Source organism: Parasteatoda tepidariorum, chromosome 8, assembly GCF_982258835.1.
Source record: "Parasteatoda tepidariorum strain Cologne lab strain chromosome 8, Ptep-v5.0, whole genome shotgun sequence".
Classification (NCBI taxonomy): domain Eukaryota; kingdom Metazoa; phylum Arthropoda; class Arachnida; order Araneae; family Theridiidae; genus Parasteatoda; species Parasteatoda tepidariorum.
In genome coordinates, this window is record NC_141762.1 from 104,835,188 (window position 1) to 104,859,159 (window position 23,972).

Consider the following 23,972-nt stretch of genomic DNA (forward strand, 5'->3'; position numbering starts at 1 on the left):
ATACTAGTAGATCAGGAGAAACTGGCAAAATCCAGTAGAGTTGGTAGCAATGTATTTACTTTTTCCAAAATATTAATCGAGAGTTCTAAATTAGTCCACCTTAGAATTCAAAGTAGGGGTGATACGTGATTATCAACATTATTTACATTTAATTCAGATCAACTGGTTAGTCTAGGTAAAAATGAAAAATTATTTTTTGTTGGCTAACAGTATAATTTGAAATATTAGAAAATGTTTTGTGACTGGCTTGTATAATAAATGAGACTAGTTTTAAAAAAAATCCACACATTAAAATGAACTCTACATAATGAAAAAAATTATAAGTTAGAATATTTCAGAAGCTAAGTAGCAAGTGTTTTTAAGAACAGCTGTACAGATATATACATGGAGCAATCACAGAAATAAACACAATTTTCACTTCATTTGTTTTTCAAAAATAAAAATTTAAATTTTTCTAACAAATCTCTTTCAATTTAAGATGTATTGTCTGACAGCAATATAATTTTAAATGCAGGGATACCGACTTACAGATATATTTTTCTATATTGGTATGTAAGTGGGACGCACAGGTACAAAAAGAGTTTATTGTTAAAGAGTAATTGGGTCGGACAATTGGCGAAATAGACAAATGGTCGTTGCTGCTTCATTGCAGATTTTATTTAAAACTCACACCTGAAAAAGGACTAAAATAAAGTTATTTTAAAATTCTTTGACTAAAACTAGGATTAGAGGGATAAAAAAAAACCCTCTAATAATTGCAATACAAGTTTTTAATATATATAATCAGGGATCTGTCCAGACATTTTGTGAAAGGTCCGTTTTTGTAAAATTGTGAAAACATTACTCGTAATTTGTGAATATAAAATAAACGTTAAGTCACATTCTTTTAACCAGGGTCCGCTTTTGTGAATTTGTGCAAATAAGGTCTGTTATTGCAAAAAAACTTTTTCAAGGAGTTTTTAAATTGCAAAAACATACAAGATTATGCTCAACACTGTAAAATTATAATTAAAAAAATTTAATTTTAAAAAATTAACAGCAATTGCAGTTACTAAATTAGCGATGCAACATACAAATATTTGGTATTTAGCCTATACTGCTGAACGCAGAATATTCATTTCGATTGAATAAAGGAAGAAGCGTCTGTGAAGACAAATTTTAGTTCGTTTACATCTGTCTTTCTCCCCCCCTTCCTGGGAAGGGTTTATTCGATTAACAAGACAATAATGAAAATAAACAAATTTGTGAAAGGATCGATTAAAAGATAAATTATTTTGTGAAGGGTCCGCTTTTAAGTTAAAATATTTTGTGTAGGGTCCATTTTTATGAAAAGATATTTTGTGAAGGGTCCGTTAACAGACCCAAATTTCTTCTGAACAGATCCCTGATAATAGAAAAGCAAATTTTCTAGATTTAACTATTAAAAATTGGTAGAAATTGAAAATTAAAAATCATCACAAAAATGTGGTTAAAAACATGGATTTATTGTTTCTCAAGGGATAAAATTTTTGTTTATAAGAATTTTTTTTTTTTGTGAAATCCTTAAGTCCAATTCGTGAAGGTACCGCTAAACAATAGTAAATTTGGTCTGGACAGACTCCTGATATATATATATATATATATATATATATATATATATATATATATATATATATATATATATATATATATATATATATATATATATATATATATATATATATATATATATATACAAGCGAATTTTCTAGATTTAACTTTTCAAATTAGTGCAGATAGAATTATTTATTTATATATATCCAGAGAAAGAGATTATTTGCAGCATTTTAATATTTTAATTAAATATTAATTTTTTTCTTTCTTAATAACACAAAAATTAAGAAAATTGGCTTATAAATAAAAAGTTATAGACGTTACACCAATTGTTAAATTGAATCAATTTCAAAATGACCACCTAATAATTGTTTCGGTTCAAAATAATTGAACAAAAATGATCTTAGCCCTTTTTCATCGTGTACTCCTTCGCATAAAAATTTCATAAAAATCTGTGAAATGTCAGCAACGAGATTTTTTTAAAATCTTTTTTATGTTTATTTTGCACAACTTCAAATAGAATGAGCCATTTATGTATCATTACTTTAGAGTTTTCCTAGCATTTCTTACAAATGACGAAAATATTTTCTTCTTGAATGAAAGTTTCGGTAAATTACCTAATACATAGCATAATTTCAATAGAATTCATAGTTTAATTAACACTAGAAAGACTGAAACTTAGTATATACCTAAAATGCCCAAAAGCAGTCAAAATGACCGGATTGTGAAAGAATTACTAATGTGTAAAGAAATTTGTTTAAAATGAATTTTTTTAATATTATTTACAATTATATAACAAGTTATTAGTAAATATTAACAATAAAAAAAATTATGTGTTGTACAAAAAGTCACAAAATTCTAAGAAATTGTGCCATTGTATACATCATTGTTTTTCTAATTGAAATTAAAAAGCAGTCAAAATGATTTTCTTGGGCAATCTAGTGTTAACAACAGGCCATTAGACTAAATATACAGAAATAAAATTAACTAGACACATATGTGAAAGTCTTAAAATATATTCTAATAAATTTAGGTAATGTAATGAGTGATCAGTAAATGCATTCAACAACATAAAACATATTTACTGTGAAATGGTTTTTATTTCCTTCAATTTAAAATGTAAATTATTTTTAGAAAAAAAAAACTTTCATAATTTTTATGAGAGCAAGAAAAATAAATTATAATTTTGTTTTTTTGAAAACAATGTAGTAGATTGGGAACTGAAAAACTTTGCATCAAGTATTAAAGTGAATCTGACTTTGAAAGGGCAGAGGAGGTCATCCGCTTTTTCTTTACAGTTTAACATCACTCAGACTCTTTACTTGTAAAAGAATTCCTCTACAGACTTGCTAACCTTATAAAAAAAAATGCATCGATTTTTTTTTTGAACCACAGTATTGTGTTATAGCTTATAAAACTGACACATTTTTTTTGGCTAATGACAAATTTTTTAATAAAAAGCTATTAATAACATGAAAATTATTAATAACGTCTAAAAGAAGGACATTAAAAGAAAATAAAGCGAAACTTTTAAAATCAGAATGGTAAAAACTCGATTTTCGAAGAAATTTTATAATCGTGGCTAAAACATTGAGCATTTATTTAATTTATTACTCAAAGTTGGCTACATTGATTTTTTTGATTACATAAAAAAATGTAACATAAATTGTTTTTGGCAATACCAAGACTACAGATAAGTTTGAAATTTTTTGATAGTCAAGCTTGAATTTGAAAACTAAGTCGAATTTAAATCCCGAGTCAGTAGAAAATAAAATGAATAGTTAAACGTTTTTAAGTTAACATTAAAATAATTTCTTGTAAAAAAAAATATCACAAAATAAATAAAAAAAATTTTTTCAAAAAATAAAGTATAAATTAAAAAAAAAAAAAATTGTTAGCTGTATTACGCATAAAAAAAAAGGTAGTTAGTTTTTTAAAATAATAATGATTGAAGAAAAATTTTTCATAACTATACACAAAAGAATATATTTCTAGTCTAATTTTCGATGACTCTATATAATACCACTTTTACGTTGAATTGTTTAAGATTCACTGTACATACAATTTTTTCACATAACTCCACTATATGAATTTCACTTTTGTCCACTTTTTTGTTATACAAAACTGTTATTATAAACCCCAGACCATTTAAAAGGACTGAGCCAGTCTCAACTTTATCTTAATTGATGTACTCTTTTTTTATTCTTAAAATTTTTTTCTTCTTCAGCACCAACTTTAAATGAAACAAATTTCTTTTCCTTTCTTGAAAAAAGAAAAAATCTGAAACTTGTAATAAATAAGGCCAAAAACGAAAACTATATTTTTTAAACATTATCATATGACATTATGCAAGTTACAATAAAAATTAGAAAAAAAAATCTTTGCAGTTATTTACAGAAAAAAAATTACGTTAATTATCAATAGTTACTTCTTTTAAAATCATTAATACGAGAAAGCAGATTATTAAAATCATGAAAACAATTATTTATAATACTAGTTCAACATACATAAAAAATTTATGACAAATATAACTATGGTTTAGAAAAAAAATGCTGTATTATTTTTTTTTAAATCACTGCTTTAAAAGTACAAAATTTATATAAATTTAAACAATATAAATAAATGTGTAATAAATATGAATGATACAATGAATAAAAAAAGAATATTAAATAATGAGTCTTTTAAAAATTGTAAAACACAGTCTTCACAAAACATTTGCTAGAAAAACTGAAGTACAGGGTGCACATAAAACGTTAGGTCTTTAAATATCCATAACACGTAATGCACTGATTGCAATGTTTTAAAAAAAGTGACACACATAATTAGCAGAGCTTTAATTTATATACTTCTATGTACCATAAAATGCTTCAATTAATCTTTTTTATGTTATTTCTTTATCTAAATTCTAATTCTTAAACCTGCCAACATTGGAGAGTGCCAGAGATTTGGCCATGGTACGTAGTAAAATCTCTCAACAAAAAATAAGCACCTTTAAAATACTTTTTAAACACTAAGCACATTAACAAAATGCAAAATAATTTTCAAAAACTTTACATGATCATGATAAAATAATTAGTTTCTGTCAAAGAACTCTTTTCTTGATTACATTAGCCACAATAAAAAGATCGAGAGATTTTTCAGTTCAATTTCAGAGGGGGAGGGACAATTAAATCTGAAATTGTGAATATCTTTCAAAATGCAGCAGAGTTGCACATGAGAGTGCAAGAATCTCACTAAACTCAGCTTAGTAGTCACTCCCAAGTATTTAATCAAACATGTAATATGATTTGCACTATCATACCCTACGATCCGACGGTAGGCCGAAATGGATTGTGAAAACGTCGAATAAAACAATGTGAAAACCACGCTTTTGCATAATAAGCAGCGAAAATCGATGTGGTAAAGAAAAAAAATCTCATTTTCTAAAGGGACAATTAAGCACCTTTAAGCACTTTGTAAAAACGTTATGCACCATGTCAGCTGAGTAGTGTTTTTTTTTTTTTTTTTTGAAAATAAAACTTTCAGATAAGTACATCAATTGTTTTGGAGCTATAAACCCTACATGGAGTAAAAACTATATAGAGTAATTTTATGCGCACCTTGTATATACTATAAAGAAAAACCTTCAACAACATTGCTTGAAATTATTGCTCTTTTATAACACTGGAAAATATATTAATTAAAAAGACAAACTTAATACCTATGATACAAAAACAAAATATAAAACACTATATTTAGAGATTGATTTATGATACTTTCCTTTTATAATCAAGAAATAACTTGCACAATTATTAAATCTATTATTTTAAAATGACTTTTTGTATTTTATTCCTCATTTTTGACTAATTTTATAATGTTAAAAATTTTCAGTAACATTTTTTAAAATTATTTCAATGCAAACAGATAAATATTCATAATACATATGATAAATACATAGAACACAAAAAGTGGAATATAAAGAAAATAATGAGTTTACTGCACTTTAAAAAAAAAAAAAAATTTCCACTAATAACAGGAAATTCAGCAAACTTTTTAATTTGAAAATTAAATATTTATTTTTTAGAATATTAAAATGAGGAAAAATAAAATAATATTTCCAGTATTGATAGCTAAAAAGAATTAAAAGAAAAAAAAATTTCATTACATTTTTTAATTTAAATTTTTAAAAATTTGACATAAAAAAATATCTTTTGTAGTACACTAAAAGTAGATTCACAAATTTACTAATTTGATATTTTTTCAATCTGAAAAGGTAATTTGCATAATGATTATTCCAGCATTTTCTAAAAAAAATTAATTTTAATACTCTCTATATATCATTTTCCAACAAAATGTGCAATTATAACGTTAAATCATACTCTGCATTCAAAATTAAAGCAGAACACATCCAAAACCCCAACCCTGATTATATATCTGCCAAATTCAGTAGATTTTACGAAATAATATAAATTTCATGACAATTGTTGAAAAATATATTAAATATTTTTCACATAGGGAATTTTAGAGATTATTATAATCATCAAAATAGAAAAGCTGCAATATTTTTCAGTTATGATTTCACATTAAATGATATTGAAATACAATGTATTATGCTTATTCATAATTTTGAATAATTAGTAATAGGCATTTAATTCATCAAAGATAGTTAACTGAATTCCAAATTGAGTCTCGCTTTATTACGTATGAGTGACACTTACACAATTTTAGGTAATTGTCTAAAATGTACGAAAACCAGGATAATTTTTATTAAACTAGTAGACCAAGAGAAACTGGCAAAATCCAGTAGTCTACTGAAAAATCCAGTAGAGTTGGCAGCTATGTGTTTATTTATTTAGAAGAAAGTAATGAAGAAAAAAACAATATTTAATACATTAATTTCAAAAGTTTCTATTTTACTTCAACGAAAATGTAATGTAGCACTTCTTATTATTATCTCTTTCCCCTTGTCACAAACAGCAATTCTCAATAACATCTTCACCCTCAAAGCGCAAGATCAACCAATATGAAATATACTAATGATGTATACAGAAAAATCGTTAACTCAATTTTTCTTCTTCTTATAATGCAGGGTTGCCACAGATAAAAATGAACAAAATAGTTGCTTTTAGTAGCCTTAAACATGAAAATAGTAGCCAAAAACTAGGAAAATAGTTGCCTAAATAAGAACAAAAATTCATCAAAAATATGACTAAAATTTTGTTAATGACTTAATTGTCATGTACCATGATCCATTCAGTCAAGTAGGTGGCAAATATGATAATTTTTATATAAGCGTAAATGTTTATATATATGAAAAGTGATTACTCATATTCGAAATTCAAGCACCCTAATATTGTATTAAATTATTTTATTATTTATTTTTTCTTTAAATCATGCGGAATTTTGTAGCAATAATCATTAAAAAGGCGATCGAGAACTGAAATAGACTTACAATGGAGTCTGTGCAGATTGAACGAATTAAAAAGTGAAAACTCAAATTTGCAATTCAAAATTTTTAATTTTTTATGAAAAAAAAAAATGTTCAGTATGTTCAGATTGTAGGGTGCAGATTTTCCACTCAATTTATGCTTTAAAAAAAATATATAAAAACAAAAACATCACTAGGGGTTTAGAAAAGTCTCCTTTTCCTGAAAATAGTTGCTTTTTTAGCCTTTTCAGGCAAAAAAAGTTGCCATAGTCACCTTATGCCAAAACTAGTTGCAAATAGTTGCATTTTAGTCGCCTGTGGCAACCCTGATGGTACTAGACAGGGTTGGAGTTTTTTCCGGCAAAAAGGGGTTTTTTGCCAGGACAGTGGCAAAAACCTGGTTAAAAACTGGTAAAAACCAGCAAAAACCAAATTATCTAAATTGCTGATTAAATATTATTACAAAATACTTGAAACAAATTTAAATCAGTCATAAGGAATAATAATTTTGATACATTACATGAAAAAATTATTTTTAACATATTAATAATTAATATACCTAAGGGTAATAATTTTTAAAAGATTGAAAGTTTCTGATCTCTTTTCATTTTAGAATCCTAAAATAAATGTTTTTTTACAAATAAATATTATTATTTGTATAATACTATTATTTATTATAAAAAATTATTATTTGTACAATAATTAACTACACATGTTGATAGATATTTTATGCTTTAAATTATATTTGTATTAATTTAAAAATAAGTTCATTTCACTGGAAAAAAGAGAATAATCACAAATTTTCCAATCAATAATGTTTTAAACTACTAAAATGATACATTATCATTTAATTATGGAATAATAGTTTTGTTAATTTTTTTGTAATTATTTGTATTCATAGTATATATTTCAATTTTAGGAATAATTTTGTATCAAAAATGTGTTTTTGTCCTCTCATCTTATAGGAAAATATAGGTTTTTGCCACTTTGCTTGGCAAAAACCTGTTTTTGCCAGGACGGTTTTTACCGGTATTTACCATGGTTTTTTCCACCTGCGGCAAAATCTTGCCAACCCTGGTACTAGATAAATTTAAGATATAAATATTGTAAGAAAAATAAGTACTATTTTAAAATTAAGTAACTTCAACAAAAAAAAGACTAGTACATTCGAATTAACATTGATTTCAAAATGATTACTGTCAATTTAGATTGAATTTTATTTGCTGGCTACTCCTAGTTTGCAACGCAGTAGATATTTCTTAATATAGCGGAGACATTGCGAATTTAAGTTTAGTTTGAAAGTAACAATGTGAACAGTTTTTAACATAACTAAATAGTTTTCATTATAAAAGAAAAGAAAGTAGTCTTCATTAAAAAGAAAAGATAGTTTGTCTTTAGTAAGAACTCCCCCCGCCACAAAGTCTGAGGCCGTCTGCTGCTATGGAAACAAGAATAGTGCATTTCAGGGAGTTCTCTTCACTCTACCGCTAACAAAATAGCAGGGGTGATTGCGAGCCCAACTCAAAAATCCTGAAAACTTCTTGAGTAAAATCATTAATGATGCATTTCAAAAAATTAATGTCCTAATAAATTTAAATTAATGATATTTTCAAAACATGAAATTCTAAGTAAATCAAATGCAGCATAATTTAAATGGACAATTATGTATAAGTTTACTTTTATGTCTAATCACATTTATTATTATACCAGAAAAAATATTTACAAATGAAAGAGATGCCAATCATAAATTCTAGTTCTAATATTTCTAAATAAAATATACAAGAATTTTTATTCACAAATGTGATTGATAATTTCTTGAAACTTTTGGACCTTGGATTTCTGAAAATTTCTGGATCACGGTCAGTGAAAAATACAGGTTTTTCCCTGAGCACAATCACATCTACAATAGACCGGAGAAAAAAAATACCCATTCTTTCACCGACTTGAGCCAAAACATGTCCTAAACAATGACCCCACACTCCTACTGGAAAAAGTTAAACCTCGTTACCATAGTCACCATCATGGGTCCAGACAAATGACTAGGAGAGTTCTTACTTTAGACAAACTATACTCAAACTATACTAACAAGATAAATGCAGTTAGTCTTGACAATTCAAATGTTATTTTGCGTTATATATTAATTTATCATCATAATTTTCTATAAAACAGTCATTTATATCTTATAACAATTAAATGTATTATATTAATAAATATTTAACAAACAAAATGCACTTTGAGAAACTAAAAATACAAAAATCATAGAACATTTTTGAAAGAACAAAAAAAATTACCGTAATATAAATATTTAACAAGATAGCAATACAAATATTACAGTAAAACCTAAATTATCCATATAAATTATTATCTTTTTCATTTCAAATTATGTCACTTGTCTTTACAATGATTAATGAAAATAAATAAACTAATTCTTTTCTTTTTAATAAAAATGTAAATTTTAACAAAATGAGAACACAATTTATTAGTCTTTTGCAGAGAAAAAAAATCTTTATTAATCACAAGTCAATATTTTAAAAACAAAACTGGAACCAGGATGTATACAACTTTTTTTTCTTTTTATGTCAAAGTTGTTAAAATAAATTTTCTAACCCTTCTTTTTTCTAAATTTTTAATATTTGTTTCATTAGGGATGCAAAACTTGTGGCTGTTTTTCCTACTAAAAATGAACCGTAAAAACCGTTTTTTATTTTTTAAAGGCGTAAGAAATTTTGTGTTTTTTTAATTTAGTTTCAATCTATTTTGAAAAATAAAAAGTAATAAAATTTCAAAATGTGCAGTACATATTTCAGTTGTTAAAGATTTAAAACCACTGTCAGGTAGACTTTATTCATTGCATTTTCATTTGCCAGGATATGTTATATATTTTAAATATTTATTTTATACATTATAAATATTTATTTAAAAATTAAAGATATAAATAACTTACATACGGTAAAAAATAAACAAAAATTTTTTTCCCAAAGAGAATTTTATTTTATTAAAGAAGTTACAAGAGTGCAAATACTACAATTCTTATTAACCTTTTGTTTAAGCCTGGTACAGCAATTCAACCAAAATTACAAGCTTCACAATGCTAAATGCTATAAGTAAAAGTTTAACTTAAGAAACCCTAAAATCAAAGAATCAATCGAGGATTAATTATTATTATATGATTATAAATATTAGTATGATTATATTATAATTAATCCTTGAATAGGATTAACTATTTGACCATTAATAATTATAGTTGTACCCTCAATTTTACAATTATAACAATTTATTTTCTCTAACAGTAATTTGAGGTAACTTTGGTCATGGATAATTGAGGTTTTACCATTGTTAACAAATTGTACACAGATAGGAATGAATAAATGAAGATATGTTTTCTCAGGTAAAAACTATACTTAACATATCAGATGAGATGCACAGTAGTACCATCTTGCGTATGGCGACCACATCGAAGCAAATCATCATAGTTGGCGGGAACAGTCGTTTTATATGCTTCTTGAGATCCCATATCAGATCTGAAAGGAATAATATTTATTAGCAAAATATAAAATATATATTTTAATCAGGAGTAAAGAAAAACTCCATAATAGTTTGTCTATGGTAAGAACTCCCCCTGCCACTAAGTCTGAGGCTGTATGCTGCTATGGAAACAAGAATGGCTCATTTCATGAAGTGTATTTTCTATTCACTCTAGGACTAACACAATACCAAACAGCAAAACAAACAATAATTGGCTTACCAAGAAATGTAAAGATTTCAGAATTAATATTTAAAAGCAGTTTTAATCTTAAATAGCCTCTAAAGTTAATTTTTGCTTAAAAACTTTATTAAGAAAAGCTATTTTCCTTAACAAAGCAGTGCGAATTTTAAGCACACGTGTTGAAAAACAAGTAAATATTTCAATATTGAATAAAAGAAATTATTTTAAGTTACTTTTTTGGTCATCCTACCTAATGTTAGTTAACATAACTTGTCCTAGACTTTATAAGTCCAAAATAGTCAAACAAATGTGAAAAATACTTTTTATCGACCATTGCAGTAAATTTTTACAACCTAGTTGTGCTTATGACCATTTCTTTTTACTTATAAGTAGTGTAAATTAATCTTAATAGTTTTCCAACAGATACCAAAAACGAATTAAGTGTCTACCAATAAACTAAGTACAGTTTGTCTACGGTAAGAATTCCCCCCACCACAAAGTCTGAGGATTGCAATGGAAATGCACATTTCATTCAAAGAAGCTTCTCTTCACTCTAGGGCTAACACAGTACACCCAAAGGAAAAGATTCAATTTCTCTCGCCGACCTGAGCCAAAACGATGACCTCACATCCCTACTTGAAATAGTAATACCTCGTTACCATAGTCACCGCCACAGGTCCAGACGAGTGGCCAGGGGAGTTCTTACTTTAGACAAACTTTACTTTCTAGATTTTTAGGTTCAGATTTCCTGTTTTCACATTATTTTCTTAAATTTACTAATAAGTAAATGGCATTAAAACAGGGTGCATAGCCAGATTTTTCAACAAAAAATAAGTACCCTTTAAGTACTTTTTAAGCACTCAAAAAATATTTTTAATCACTCTCTAAAAAATCCATAATTAGTATCTCTGCAGTAATAAAATTTTTTTTTTTCTTCTATCGCTTCAAGTTCTTAATTTATAAACACAAAATCAGTTAAATTCAAAAACATTTTCAAAATCTTTACATAATCATGATAGAATAACTAGATTCTGATAAATATTGCAAAGAAAATAGTGAAAATCATGCATTTTATGTAATTTAGAGGGACAATCGACTCAGCAAAGAAAAAAAATCTCTCATTAAAGCACAGAAAATGAAGCACTTTTGCAAATTAAGCACTTTTGCAAACACCTTTAAGGGCTTTTAAAAAACATAAATCAAAATTATACCATTTTTAAAAATGCTAAGCGCCCTGTAAAATATAATTATTTAATTGACTGTATTAAAATTATACTGAACCTTATTACAACACCCTGTTGAGGTCCTAATGTATTGAGCAAAGGCCGATGTGCTTGACCCAATGGAGGAGATTTCTGATATGATGCTTTTGTAATGCGATGATGACCACCAGACCTATGCATGGGTATATTATGGTGCATTCTGGTCTGAGAGGATTCAGTCGGAGACTGGGCGAATAAGCCTTGCGGAACCGGAAAATCTTGAAATGCTTGTTGTGATGGGGGGTGTATATGATAATGTTTATAATGGTACTGTTGAACATCGGAGGGGGGTACAGTATGGGTGGCAGAAAGCAAAGGGTTGCTAAGAGGATCATAACGAACTACCGCATTCGATGGAGTTGTATGAGATCCCTGAGATTGGCGCGTAGCACGATATGCCCTCGCCCGTTTCTTTTGCTTGCGACGGACGCAACACTGTATAGTTAGTAAAACAGTATTGACAGCACCGAGTAAAACACCTATATACACAAGTACTAGGAGCTCCCCATTTTGTACATGCATGACCGCCCCCGCAATGACGAGAGTCACGCCTGTCAAGATGGCGAGAATGAAAATTGCTTGTTGGAAATAGTAACACACTTCGTGAATGTTGCACTCGGTTGTGGAGGCAGATGATGTACCAGAAATAGCGGAAGAAGGAATGCGATCCGTGTGAGCGGACGTCGCTCCGCTCCTGCTCGAACCGGTCGTGCTGTGCAGTCTCTGTTGTTGCCGTATTTGTTGGCCATAATGAGGGTGGGGTGCAAAGGGTGGCGCTGCTGAAGCTCCACTGTAACTGCTTGGATTTGTATGCTGAGAAAAGACGCTGTGAGCCACTGGTACTGCAAGTCGCTCACGGTCTACATCAGACATGCTCTAGGCTATTAAGTAAATAAATTTTAACACTATTAGAATGTTTGAAAAATATATTTATTTTTAAATAATTGAAAACACTTAAATCAAATTGTTAGAAAATAAAATAAGAAATAAATTCGAGTCAATTTAAGCTTGAATTTCCTCATTTTAAAGCTATAACACACATTATAATATATATACATACAAAGTAACCTAGAGAGCCATATTATGAGCCCCTTAATTGACCTATAATTATTTCCTCTGGAAGGGTATACTAGAACCCTGTAATATAATACAGTGACCTAATTTGAGTATTATGGGTCAATATTAAGGGGAGATATAGAGACATGTAGTAATACTGTATATAGGTATGATCAGGGTGACCATGAGTTATACTCTTCTGCGATTTTATTTTAGTTTCTCACATGCTATTGCCCGGTCATTACCAAAATTTGGAAGGAAAAAAATCAATTATATTTAACAAGACAAGGCAATTTTATACAGTTTGAATTGTATGCACTTGTTAATATGTTGATGTTTTGTATTTAACATTAAGTTGCCATGCAAAAGAATACCATCAATGCTTAGTTGAACTTATAACTTTTTCGTTAAAATTATCACTTAATACGAATGATTTATACTCAAAATAAAAGTGTTGATATTGATACATTGTTAATGTCATTTTTTTAAACTTAATAGTAGGCACATTCATATATTTTAATTAATATGCATTCAAAAAAGATGTAAGAGCATAATATATATATATTTCTTTTGGACATGTATTATGAAAACTATAATGCTAAAAGGCATGTAAAAATTTTAAGGGTTTCAAGTGCCGGTATTTACAGACATTACTATGCCACTACTTTTCACTCTTTATAATTCGAATGAGAGAATTCTAATTTACAAATTATGTAGAAAAATGCAAAAAATTGTAAATATTTAATACCTGAAATGATAGACTAACTTCTTAAGCATTGAAAAGTATGAAATAAAATCAAACAAAAAAAGGTATAAGTATTGAAAAAGAAAACTAGCAATAGCAAACTCAATATTTTTCTTATTTTTTAACATGAAATAATGCAAGCAACAAACAATAGCATATGGGAAACTTATATGTTTAAGAGGATGCAAAAAAAACACATTACCATAATTCCTAAATTTAGTATCTATACACGGTATCTGCTACATTTTAGATTTCCAAATTCATGACTTTCCATGACTAATTCCAAAAGTTACTATTTTCTCCGACAAAATCACAACAATAAATTTAAAAAAGCTTTATGATAACAGTCATTGGAATGGTAGGTATAACCATAACTGTTATATTTTGCATCTTCATATTTATATATTTTAAATTTAAAAAACAGAGTAAAGAAAGAGTCGAAGTAATAAAATAGCTGAAAAAAATACAAAAGCAAATAATTTTTTTTCTGCAGAATCACATTCTAAAGATACTTTTCTTGTTCATCGGAACAGAAAGAAATGCTCCTGATTTTTCTGTTCTCATTTCGGAATAAAAAAATTCGCCAATGACTGGCTTGCTTAAGCTAAAATTTTAAATTGATAAAATAAAAAAAATTCTGAAATCACAGAAGTTTAAAAGATAATTCGCTTCAGAAATTATGTTTTTTCTTTCATTTTTGAAAGAACACCATACTTTTTAAAGAACACGATAAAAACATTTTAATCAAATATGACTGAGTGAATTTTGTTACAAATTCAGATATTCAGAACACCATGAAATTGGGGGGAGGGGGTAAATTCCATTTTAAAAATTTGATTTTCGGAAACCTAAATCCATGACTTTTCAAGATTATTTTTAAAAAAATAGTTAAAATTATGACAAATTTTCTTCAATAACGAAAATCATGACTTTCAAGGTACTCGGATACCCTGTCTATATTAATAAGTACCTTTTACCCCTGCTCACATTAGAGTAAAATTCTAATCACACTTAATTTTAAGCATCAATTATTGATTATAAATTTTTTTTACAATTCCTCAAAGTGGATAAGTACTGAATACGGCAGTGGCGTATAAAAAAAACGGGTTTCGATTCCTGACCATGCCTTTGAGGGTTCAGTTTCTATTAATAATTAAAATCAGTGTTCTCCTTAAACATTTTTTGAAGGTCAGCTCTCCTTGCCAGTCCATTGATCCTTAAAAAAGCGCCATGTTGCCCTTATTGTAAAAATAAGCTACTATCTCTTAAAAACAGGGTTAGGGTTTTGGGACATCCTAAACATGTTTTGGGCAGGACATGTGGGTTTTTCTGTTAAACTGGCAAAAAATGTCCTAAATTGTCTTAAAGTGTCCAAAACTTTGAACACTGGTAAAAGGTAAAAATTCTATGTATGTAACCATTGTACACATAATAATTACATATATTAATAAATATTTCATACTTTTATAAAATTTGCTTTAACTTATTAAAGGAAAGTAATATAACGGGAAAAAATTTATAACTTTTGAAGCTCCACAATTAAATGAACAACAAAAGTGAATACCTTATCCTTTAAATACTGATAAATTATCATTTTACATAAGGATAAATAATGAAATATTAAAAATAATATGTTCAAACATTAACCTTTTATTTTTCAAATATTTCTTTTAAAATTGTGACATAATTCGAATTAAAGGGTTTTGAAGAGGACAGTTTAAACCGTAGATTAATCTATTCTGCCCTGAACCTTGCCAACTCTGCTTAAAAACAATGTCAATACGAATGTGCAAACAATATTTGCACACTCATAAAATTATCTGTGTTTATAAAAATTTATGCAGAGATTGTCTTTTAGCATGTCTTTAATAAACTACAAATTTTCTCTAATTATTAAAATGAGAAACAAAAAAATTAAATAGTATAAGGAGGTAATTTAAAAAATGCTGAGGATCAAATTCAGTTATTACATAATATTACACATTTTTATAAATTTATACAGTGCTTAGTGATTGCTCTTTCAAAATTCAAAGTGCTCTTTTCTGAGGAGATTATATTTTTAATTAATTTAATATTTAAGAATATTTCCATATCGTAATCTGTCACGCCAACTACAATCGGCAAATAAATTTTAAACTTGCAATTTTTAAAAAAAAAAAATGCAGATGTTTGTCGAGGGGTGGTTACAAATTACACCCTTCGAGTTGGTCCTTTTTTGTGATGTTTTTTTTTCATTTCTCAGGGGCCTCTGCCTGGAAGTTGCCAGGACTTGGCAATTATTCCGATACAGAAATCTCCCCTAATAATTATTAATAAGGATGAACAATTATAAGATTTATAATTCAAATGGGGAAGAAAACTTACAATGAAAATATAAGAGATCGTAAAGTTCCTGATCATTAAAGGAATATCCTTTAATTTATCATTGTATATTAGGCAGGGGTCTGTCCAGGCCGAATTTACTACCGTTTAGCGGTACCTTCACAAATTCAACTTTAGGAAAAACGGTAGTTTCACAAATTCAATTTTGGAAAAACGGTAGTTTCACAAAATACTTTTTCTTAAAATTTCATTTTTGTATCCCTTAAGAAACGATAAATCCATATTTTTGTGTTGATTTCTTAATATAATTTTTAATTTTTCACAAATTACGTCTAAATTTTCACAAAATAGGTACCTGTCAGAAAAACCTAGACAGACCCCTATTAGGATAGTTAAAATAATATAGTTTCAGACTATTTAATTAAATTTATTAATCATGTGATAAAACGGTCTGACTGCAATACGAAACAACTTTTTTTCATTGTATTTAGAGATACTAATCTTAAATAAACTTTAATTTTAAATAACCATATTAAATTATAACTTTAAGAAATTTTTTATAAATTAAATATGATATGTATCATAAAGCATAATGTATGAGGCTGATAGATATTATATTAAAGGAAAAATTCTTATGTATACGGAAAGAAAAATATTCTTCAGTTTTATTGACTAAAGGTTTCAACAAACCTCGAAGACTTAACGCACATTCTACCATCATTAGTTACTATCATGAAGTTTACGGTCATAAGATGCGAAAAAATATTGAAACTTTTTCAATAATGCATAACTATTTAAGGCAAATCATCTTTATAGATTGAACATATTCATAATTTATATAAAATAATATCTTCATTAACTTTCCAAGATCTCATATGCTGCACCCTCTTCTCCAAAATTTCGATTTGACGGGTTACTAAACTCCAAACAGACAGACAGACAGAATGCGCGGCTTGAACTGAGTTCAAAACCAAAACAACTAAATACGAGAAATTAAATTAATTTCAAATACAGAAAATATTTCGATATAATAAACTAAAAGTAAATAAAGTCTATCAAAGTAAATATGAAAACGAATTTCGATTAAAAAAACGGACACCAGCTATATTAAAGATTATAAGCGAAATTACTAAGCCACCCAAGCTTGTTATTGCAAAGAGAAGGAAATCAACTTTAACTTCCACTCTTGATTCCATATAAAAATAAAAATAATAAAAAATTCTTATTGCTTGTAAACAATATTTACAATAGTTAATTAACGTGCTGAATTTTGGAGGTGAATTTCTTAAGCATTTCTTATTTTACAATTCGAGTGTTGGAATTATATGTTTCTGATTCATTCGATTTGTTTTGCTTTTGTATGCGAACGGAAGAAAAGAAATCAAAGTGTATGTTATAAAACAAATTTCTCCTTCATGGATCTATAATTGCTAATTCGAACTTTCTCTGTTATATGAATGCTTAAAAATCTAATGAACACGTTGTTATAGAGGGGATATTTCCGTATCGTGATCTGTTGCGCCAACTGTAATCGCTAAGGTGACAAATAGATTTTAAACTTGCAATTTTTAAGAAGAAAAAAAACCCATGTAGATGCTTGCCTGGGGGTGGTTACGAGTTATACTTTTCGAGTTGGTCCCTTTCCGTGATGTTCTTTTTAGTTTCTCGCGGGCCGCTGCACTGAAGTTGCCAAGATTTTGCGATTATTCTGCAGCAGATCAGGAAAATTGCACAAAAGAAATGTTTTTCTTCCCCTCTCAAAATACTCTTTTTTTTTCGATCTCTAATTTATCAATGATAATTGGGAACTATATGAATCGTTTCATTTTGATATAAAGTTTCACTTTACTAATGATAATATGTATTTCAAAATAACTGAATAATTAGAAAACATTTTATTTAGTTGTGAAATAATTAATATAAGTTTACGTATGTATGCTAAGTAATATATACAAGTTTTCCTAGTTATATTTTAAAAAATGTTTTGTATACAGTGTTTTCATTGCAGAAAAAAAAATAGAAGATAATTTCTCACCCTTTCGCAAAAACAGGGTGAGATTTCAAAAAGTAAAGTGAGATTTCTAAAAATTAAAAAAAAGCACGAATAGACTTGGAAAAAAAAATTTCTTTAATTTATTATACATTTTTAACATTTTCTAATTTCTGAACCATTGAATATTTTCATTGCATATGGAAAATGTTTCATATCTTCTTTTTCATCAGCTATTCTCATTAGATTTGTCAAACATCATCAGTCAATCCGTTGAGATATTTTATTTTAATTCGGTTTTGGGTGCTAAATGACCTTGCAACAGATGCTGAACTATTTGTAATCACTAATTAAATTTGCAGCATTGTGCACACACTTTCCTATCCTCTACATCTGCCAGCATAGGCTTTTGAATTATTTCTGTTACAGAATAGTGAAGTTCGTTAAAGTTAATTCCATGTTCATACTTCTTGTTAGGTCTTTCAGCATAGCTTTCACAGACTTCAATTTTTACAAATTGCTGTCAATGAGGGAGTTTGGTAATTCATTAACAGCTAAAGATAGAGCTAACTTTAAACAACTTATTAAACAAGACAAAAAAAATTTTTCTCAACACTTGCCGTAGCTGTTCTCATGTCTTTTTCAAAATGGCGTAAGGCGAAATTTTGTTCAAAATTCGAGAGATTCCCACATTTTAAAATTGATTAATAGAGTGCGCAAACTTCTCTCGTTAATAATTTTTTAATGCGAAAAAAGAAAACATATGCGAGATTCTCGTGTTCTCGCCCTGTAGTGAAAGCTTTGAGTATACAACCACGCCAAGTTGGTTGAATAGCTTAACGAGAGATATGAACGTATTTTTGGGGAGTAGAATTTTAAAATGGGATATCATTCCAATTCTTTGGTTACCTACAGTTGAAAGCTTTTATATTTATTTAATTATCTTTATTAATTTTGTTTCGACAACATGCCAACTAAGTTATCTATTTTTACTCCCATCGTATTCCTTTTGCTTTCCATTATCAGGAGTCTGTTTAGAAGAAATTTGGGTCCGTTAATGGACCCTTCATAAAATATCTTTCATAAAAGCGGACCCTTCATAAAATATTTAAACTTCAAAACGGACCCTTCACAAAATAATTTAGCTTTTAATCGGACCCTTCACAAAATAATTTATCTTTTAATCGCACCCTTCACAAATTTATTTATCTTCATTATTGTTTTGTTAATTGAATGAACCAGATACCCGTTCTCTGTGTGAACCCAAGGAGGGGGGGGGGAGCAGGGTTGGCAGGTTTTTGACACGTGACAGTTTTTGACAGTTTAAACCGTCACATCAAAAACCTCACTGTCGGAAATGTCAAAAACCTTTATTCATATGTGAAATTTAATTAATACATAAAATTTATATATTTTTTATAAAGGATAGTGTTTCTAAATATGTTCTAGAAAAAATAAATTTAAAATTTTGAAGAAACACTTATATTTTGAATGGTAACCAAAATCTTGTACTTTTGAAAACTCACATCTTTTGTAATATTATGTATTCATTTTCATGTGCTATTGAAAATCTGCAGTGATATTATTAAGAAATTTATTTATAACCAAATTTAGTGTATAGTATAGATTAAACTAAAAATTAGACATTTTTAAAGATAAACATTAGCAGTTTTGTACATTAGACATCTTCTTTAAAAAAAAAAATCTTTTTAATATTCTTTTAAATCTTCTTAATAATCTTTTTAACATAAGACAATACAAATTTAAGTGCTTTCTGTTAAATACATAGAGTAGTTTGTGTCGATTTACAGTATTCATTTACAGCCTATTCATTTACTATGCTAAAAATTTAGTTTATCCAAATACTTGTGAATTTCATTTTGCTGAATACGATATAGTTTTGTTGAATATCTAAATATTCAGCTGTTGAATAATTACTTCTTGCTTTCAAGATATGCATTATTTGTATTTTTAATACAAGTGGAGAAAAAAAAATTAAGAGATAAAAATTGTTTTAAAATGATAAGTGTTAATAATTATAAATAAATATAATAAACAATATGAATTATATTTATCATTATTCATAAATATAACTACTTTTAAATTCAAATTAACATACTGGATAATAAAGATATTCGGTATAACATTAAATTTTTTTTTTTATACACTTGTATCAAGTTTGTATTTATACAACATAACTTGTAAGTTCCTTATAAATATTAGTTATATGTTCCTTATATGTCAAAAATGCATAGTAATAAACTTTTAAATTTTTTAAGTATCAAAAAAAAAATTTTTTTTTAAATATAAATATTTAAAAAATTTTTGTGCAAAATTTTTATGCACATGCATTTGAATATAAATTTCTGAGTTTTTAAATCTGTTATTTTACCTTAATTTTAATTAAAAAATATTTTAAAACCTGCTGATTACCTTTAGTATAATTAAATTTCAATATAATGCATGGCAACTGTTGGTAGTTTTGAAGTTTATATATTTTCTTGACAAACTTCAGTTTTTGACGGTTTAAACCAGTATTATACCCTTGTCATGTCAAAAACCACTTTTTGACGTCAAAAACCCAACTCTGGGGGGAAGAAAGGCAAATGTAAATACACTAAGTTTTGTCTTCAGCAGACGCTTCTTCCTTTATTCGTCTGAAAAGAATATTCTGCTTTCAGCAGTATGGGCTAAATACCAAATATTTGTATGTTGCATCTCTAATTTAGAAGCAGCAATTGCTGTTTATTTTTTTAAATTATAATTTCACAGTGCTCAGCATGTCTTTACAATTTAAAAACTCCTTGAAGAAGTTTTTTGCAATAACCGGACCCTATTTGCACAAATTCATGAAAGCAGGACCCTGGTTGAAAGTACGTGAATTAACATTTATTTTATATTCACAAATTACGAGTAATTTTTTCACAAATTTTACAAAAATAGGACCTTTTACAAAATGTCTGGACAGACCCCTGCTTTTAAAAAATAGTGACCACTCACAGTGCAATCTATAGCATATTTAAGGATAATATTTCAGCTATACTAAACTATTTAATTTGCTATAGCATTATTTGTTTTAAATATGTTCAGCTGTACCTTTTTCTCAAAGTTTCTCCGGTAATTAAATTTAGTATAGTTAGAACAATATAGCTCACACAAAAGCACAGTGATAGTGTCTTTCCTCTTAATTGTATAATCTGTACAGGGAAAACTCAGGGATTTTTTTTTCTTCCTGATTAGAGTGACAACCCTATAATGATTCATGTTTAGTTTATGCATATGTTATTCTTAATTCTTTCTCTCTATTTTTTCAGATTGTATCCAAGAAAATATAAATAAAAGTCTATTTTTAGAAGTATGAAATTATCTTCTCTTACATGGATATTGAAATTTTACTTAACACTATTATGATAGATGCAAGTATGTATGAAATTTAATCGTTCAAATTACTGCATATTCTAAGTATTTTATACAAAATTGATAATGTAGATACTTCTCCTAGAAATTACTTTTAACAAGTTTCTTTAAATGAAAAATGACTTGCAAGTGGCTAAAAAAACCACTTGCATCTCTTCTCTTATTTGTTATTTATTGTAATAGTAAAATAGTATTTAATGATACAATAAAGTTGGCTAGAAAAATATCTTATCAAATGAAAAATAATAATAATAAATAATTATCCCTCTAAATATTTAAAAAAAAATGACCCCTAAAACAATCAGAAATATTCCTTAAATATCTAATTTACAGTTTCAAAACTACATAAAATAATTTAAAAAAATATCCTCCCCCAGAAAATAGTTATCAGAGCTTGCCTCCTTTGACCTTTTATCCCCTTCCAGTGGGCACATCTGTTCATTATGAGCAGATGTGCCCACGGGAGAGGCAAAAAGTTGCTTTATAGTTGCTATGACATAGCAACTATAAAGAAATTTTCTCAAATTCCATTTTGTTCAGGAGAATAACGTTAGTTCATTTGATATTTATTCCTAAAGAAGTTAAAAGTTTTTTAAACTCATTTACACAGAATTCCTTACCTTTATTATTGGTGATTATTAATGGTTATCATTAGTGATGCAAGGGATCTTAATTTGGCCGGATACCGGATATCCGGTCAATCTTTGAGCCGGATATCAGGTATCTGGCCACAATACTTTTTTTTAAATAAGTATTGATGAAACAATTCCTCAGATCGATTATTACTTTATTCTAATATTTGTCTTTAATATAACTGCCAACCATTCAGATCTTTTCTCAATTTTTTAAATCAAGTGAAACTAGAATTTTTTTTTTTTAATGAAATTAGTTATTTATTAGTTAACATTTATATGTTTTTATTTGTTTTTGTTTTTACTTCATTTTATTTTGAAAATCAAAGAGGTTGGCTATTATATAATTATAATATAATAAATATGTATATCTGTACAGTAAATATATTCTGTTGTAATTTTATACCATATTTTTATATACTACATACTATGTTATATTACATAACTTTCAAAATACTAACATACTTTAAGAATATTTATATCAATGGTTAGTATAACATAGCTGTTGTAGGCATGACCGAGATAAAAACTAAAACCTAATGCATATTTTAAGTATAATTTCTTTATTTTATAAACACTATAAATATAAAAAAAAGTATATTTGAAAAGAATGTTGATTTTTATGTTAAAATTACATTTTCTACCATCATTGTGATGAATTATATATATATATATATTTCATTTTTACCTTTCTACTCAATATTTTATTTCGAGCCAAATGTTACTGCCGGATAATCATAATATCCGGCCTACTAGCCGGATAGAAACTGCCTGCCGGATATCCGTTGCATCTCTAGTTATCATCAAGATTATGCTGGTCCATCAGCAGAAAACCATAAAAAATTTTGACTTAGGGAATTCTTTTTTGAGAGTAAAAGAAAGTTGTGCATGTACCCTTATTCTAAAAGCCTTATATTTTTAAGTATTTCTCTTTTATCTGTGACTTAAAAGTATGGTGTTTAATTGACATGTTTTGTTTCAGAAGGATCTAAAAGTAATATAGCTGCTAGATTCCAAAATGCCATTACCCACAACGTTCTTCCTCCCATTGGGGTGTTTTGGGACATTGAAAACTGCCAGGTTCCAAAAGGAAAGTCCGCTATTGTACTTGCCCAGAACATTAGGGAGAAATTTTTCACCAAGCATCGTGAGGCAGAGTTTATGTGTGTCTGTGATATTAATAAAGAGAGTAAATATGTTATCCAAGAATTGCTTTATGCACAGGTAATTTTCTTTCATGTTTTAATTAATAAAGTATCTTAGAATAGCTTTTCCAGTTGATTACTGGATTTTGCCAGTTTCTCCTGGATCGACTTGTTTAATTAAAATTCTCCTGGTTTTTGCACATTTTAGAAAATTCCCCAAAATTGAATGAGTTTCCTAAAAAAAAATCCCTATTGAAATAGGAGTTTGGTACAGATTATTCCTTGCTTGCTTGAATATTTAAATAAGTATTACTAATACACAATGAAGCGAACCTCATTTATTGAAATAAGTTTTAGAATGTTCAGTTTATTTTTATTCAGAACTATCTTTTTATATTAATTAAACAAATTTTTTTTACTATCTTTGATGATTTAAATAAATATTAATATTCAAAATTATAAGAAAGTTGTTAATGTTGAAATGTTGAAAAAATTGTAATTGTTGATATTGTTATGTTTAATGTCAATCGTAACTGGAAAATAATACTGTCTTTCTATTTTAATGACTATAAAAATCCCTAAAATTTTCTATGCGTAAAATATTTAGTACATTATGCAACAATTATTATGAAATTTTATTACTATGTTAAATCAACTGGATTTTTTCTTGTCCATGTTTTCTAAGGTTTTGTATTTGCATTGATTTAAAAACAAATGA

The 23,972-nt window shown here is 27.5% G+C and overlaps 2 protein-coding genes across 8 annotated transcripts in view; one reads left to right on the forward strand and one right to left on the reverse strand.

The window, feature by feature from the left end:
* Window positions 1-2,652: 2,652 nt before the first annotated feature.
* LOC107446977 (uncharacterized) lies at window positions 2,653-17,111 on the reverse strand. Of its 3 annotated transcripts, none has more exons than XM_043054416.3 (4): window positions 16,761-17,111; window positions 11,967-12,828; window positions 10,386-10,500; window positions 2,653-2,926 (listed from the first exon to the last, which is right to left on the reverse strand). In XM_043054416.3, the coding sequence occupies exons 2-3, from the start codon at window positions 12,818-12,820 to the stop codon at window positions 10,389-10,391; spliced, it is 966 nt and encodes a 321-aa protein (XP_042910350.1). In that variant the 5' UTR covers window positions 12,821-12,828; window positions 16,761-17,111; the 3' UTR covers window positions 2,653-2,926; window positions 10,386-10,388. The 3 variants fall into 3 exon arrangements, with proteins under 3 accessions (XP_042910350.1, XP_087025672.1, XP_015917255.1); XM_087169546.1 differs by having other exon boundaries at window positions 2,653-6,727; XM_016061769.5 differs by having other exon boundaries at window positions 2,653-10,500; window positions 16,761-17,107.
* A 108-nt stretch (window positions 17,112-17,219) lies between these two features.
* The window catches only part of LOC147806610 (meiosis regulator and mRNA stability factor 1-like), an 87,518-nt gene continuing 80,765 nt past the window's right edge, over window positions 17,220-23,972 (forward strand). For 2 of the 5 annotated variants that reach the window (XM_087169547.1, XM_087169552.1), the window contains exons 1-3: window positions 17,220-17,458; window positions 21,375-21,480; window positions 23,092-23,333. In XM_087169547.1, coding sequence (XP_087025673.1) covers window positions 21,438-21,480; window positions 23,092-23,333 — 285 coding nt within the window. In that variant the 5' untranslated portion in view covers window positions 17,220-17,458; window positions 21,375-21,437. The remainder of the gene's footprint in view (window positions 17,459-21,374; window positions 21,481-23,091; window positions 23,334-23,972) is intronic. The other 3 variants (XM_087169548.1, XM_087169550.1, XM_087169549.1) reach the window with 3 other exon arrangements.

Bases quoted from the DNA above. Each gene is read 5' to 3' on its own strand.
- LOC107446977 (XM_043054416.3), bottom strand. From the start codon at position 12,820: ATGTCTGATGTAGACCGTGAGCGACTTGCAGTACCAGTGGCTCACAGC. The intron at 10,501-11,966 runs GTTCAGTATAAT...TATTCCTTTCAG, and splicing joins CAACAGGGTGTTGTAATAAG to ATCTGATATGGGATCTCAAG.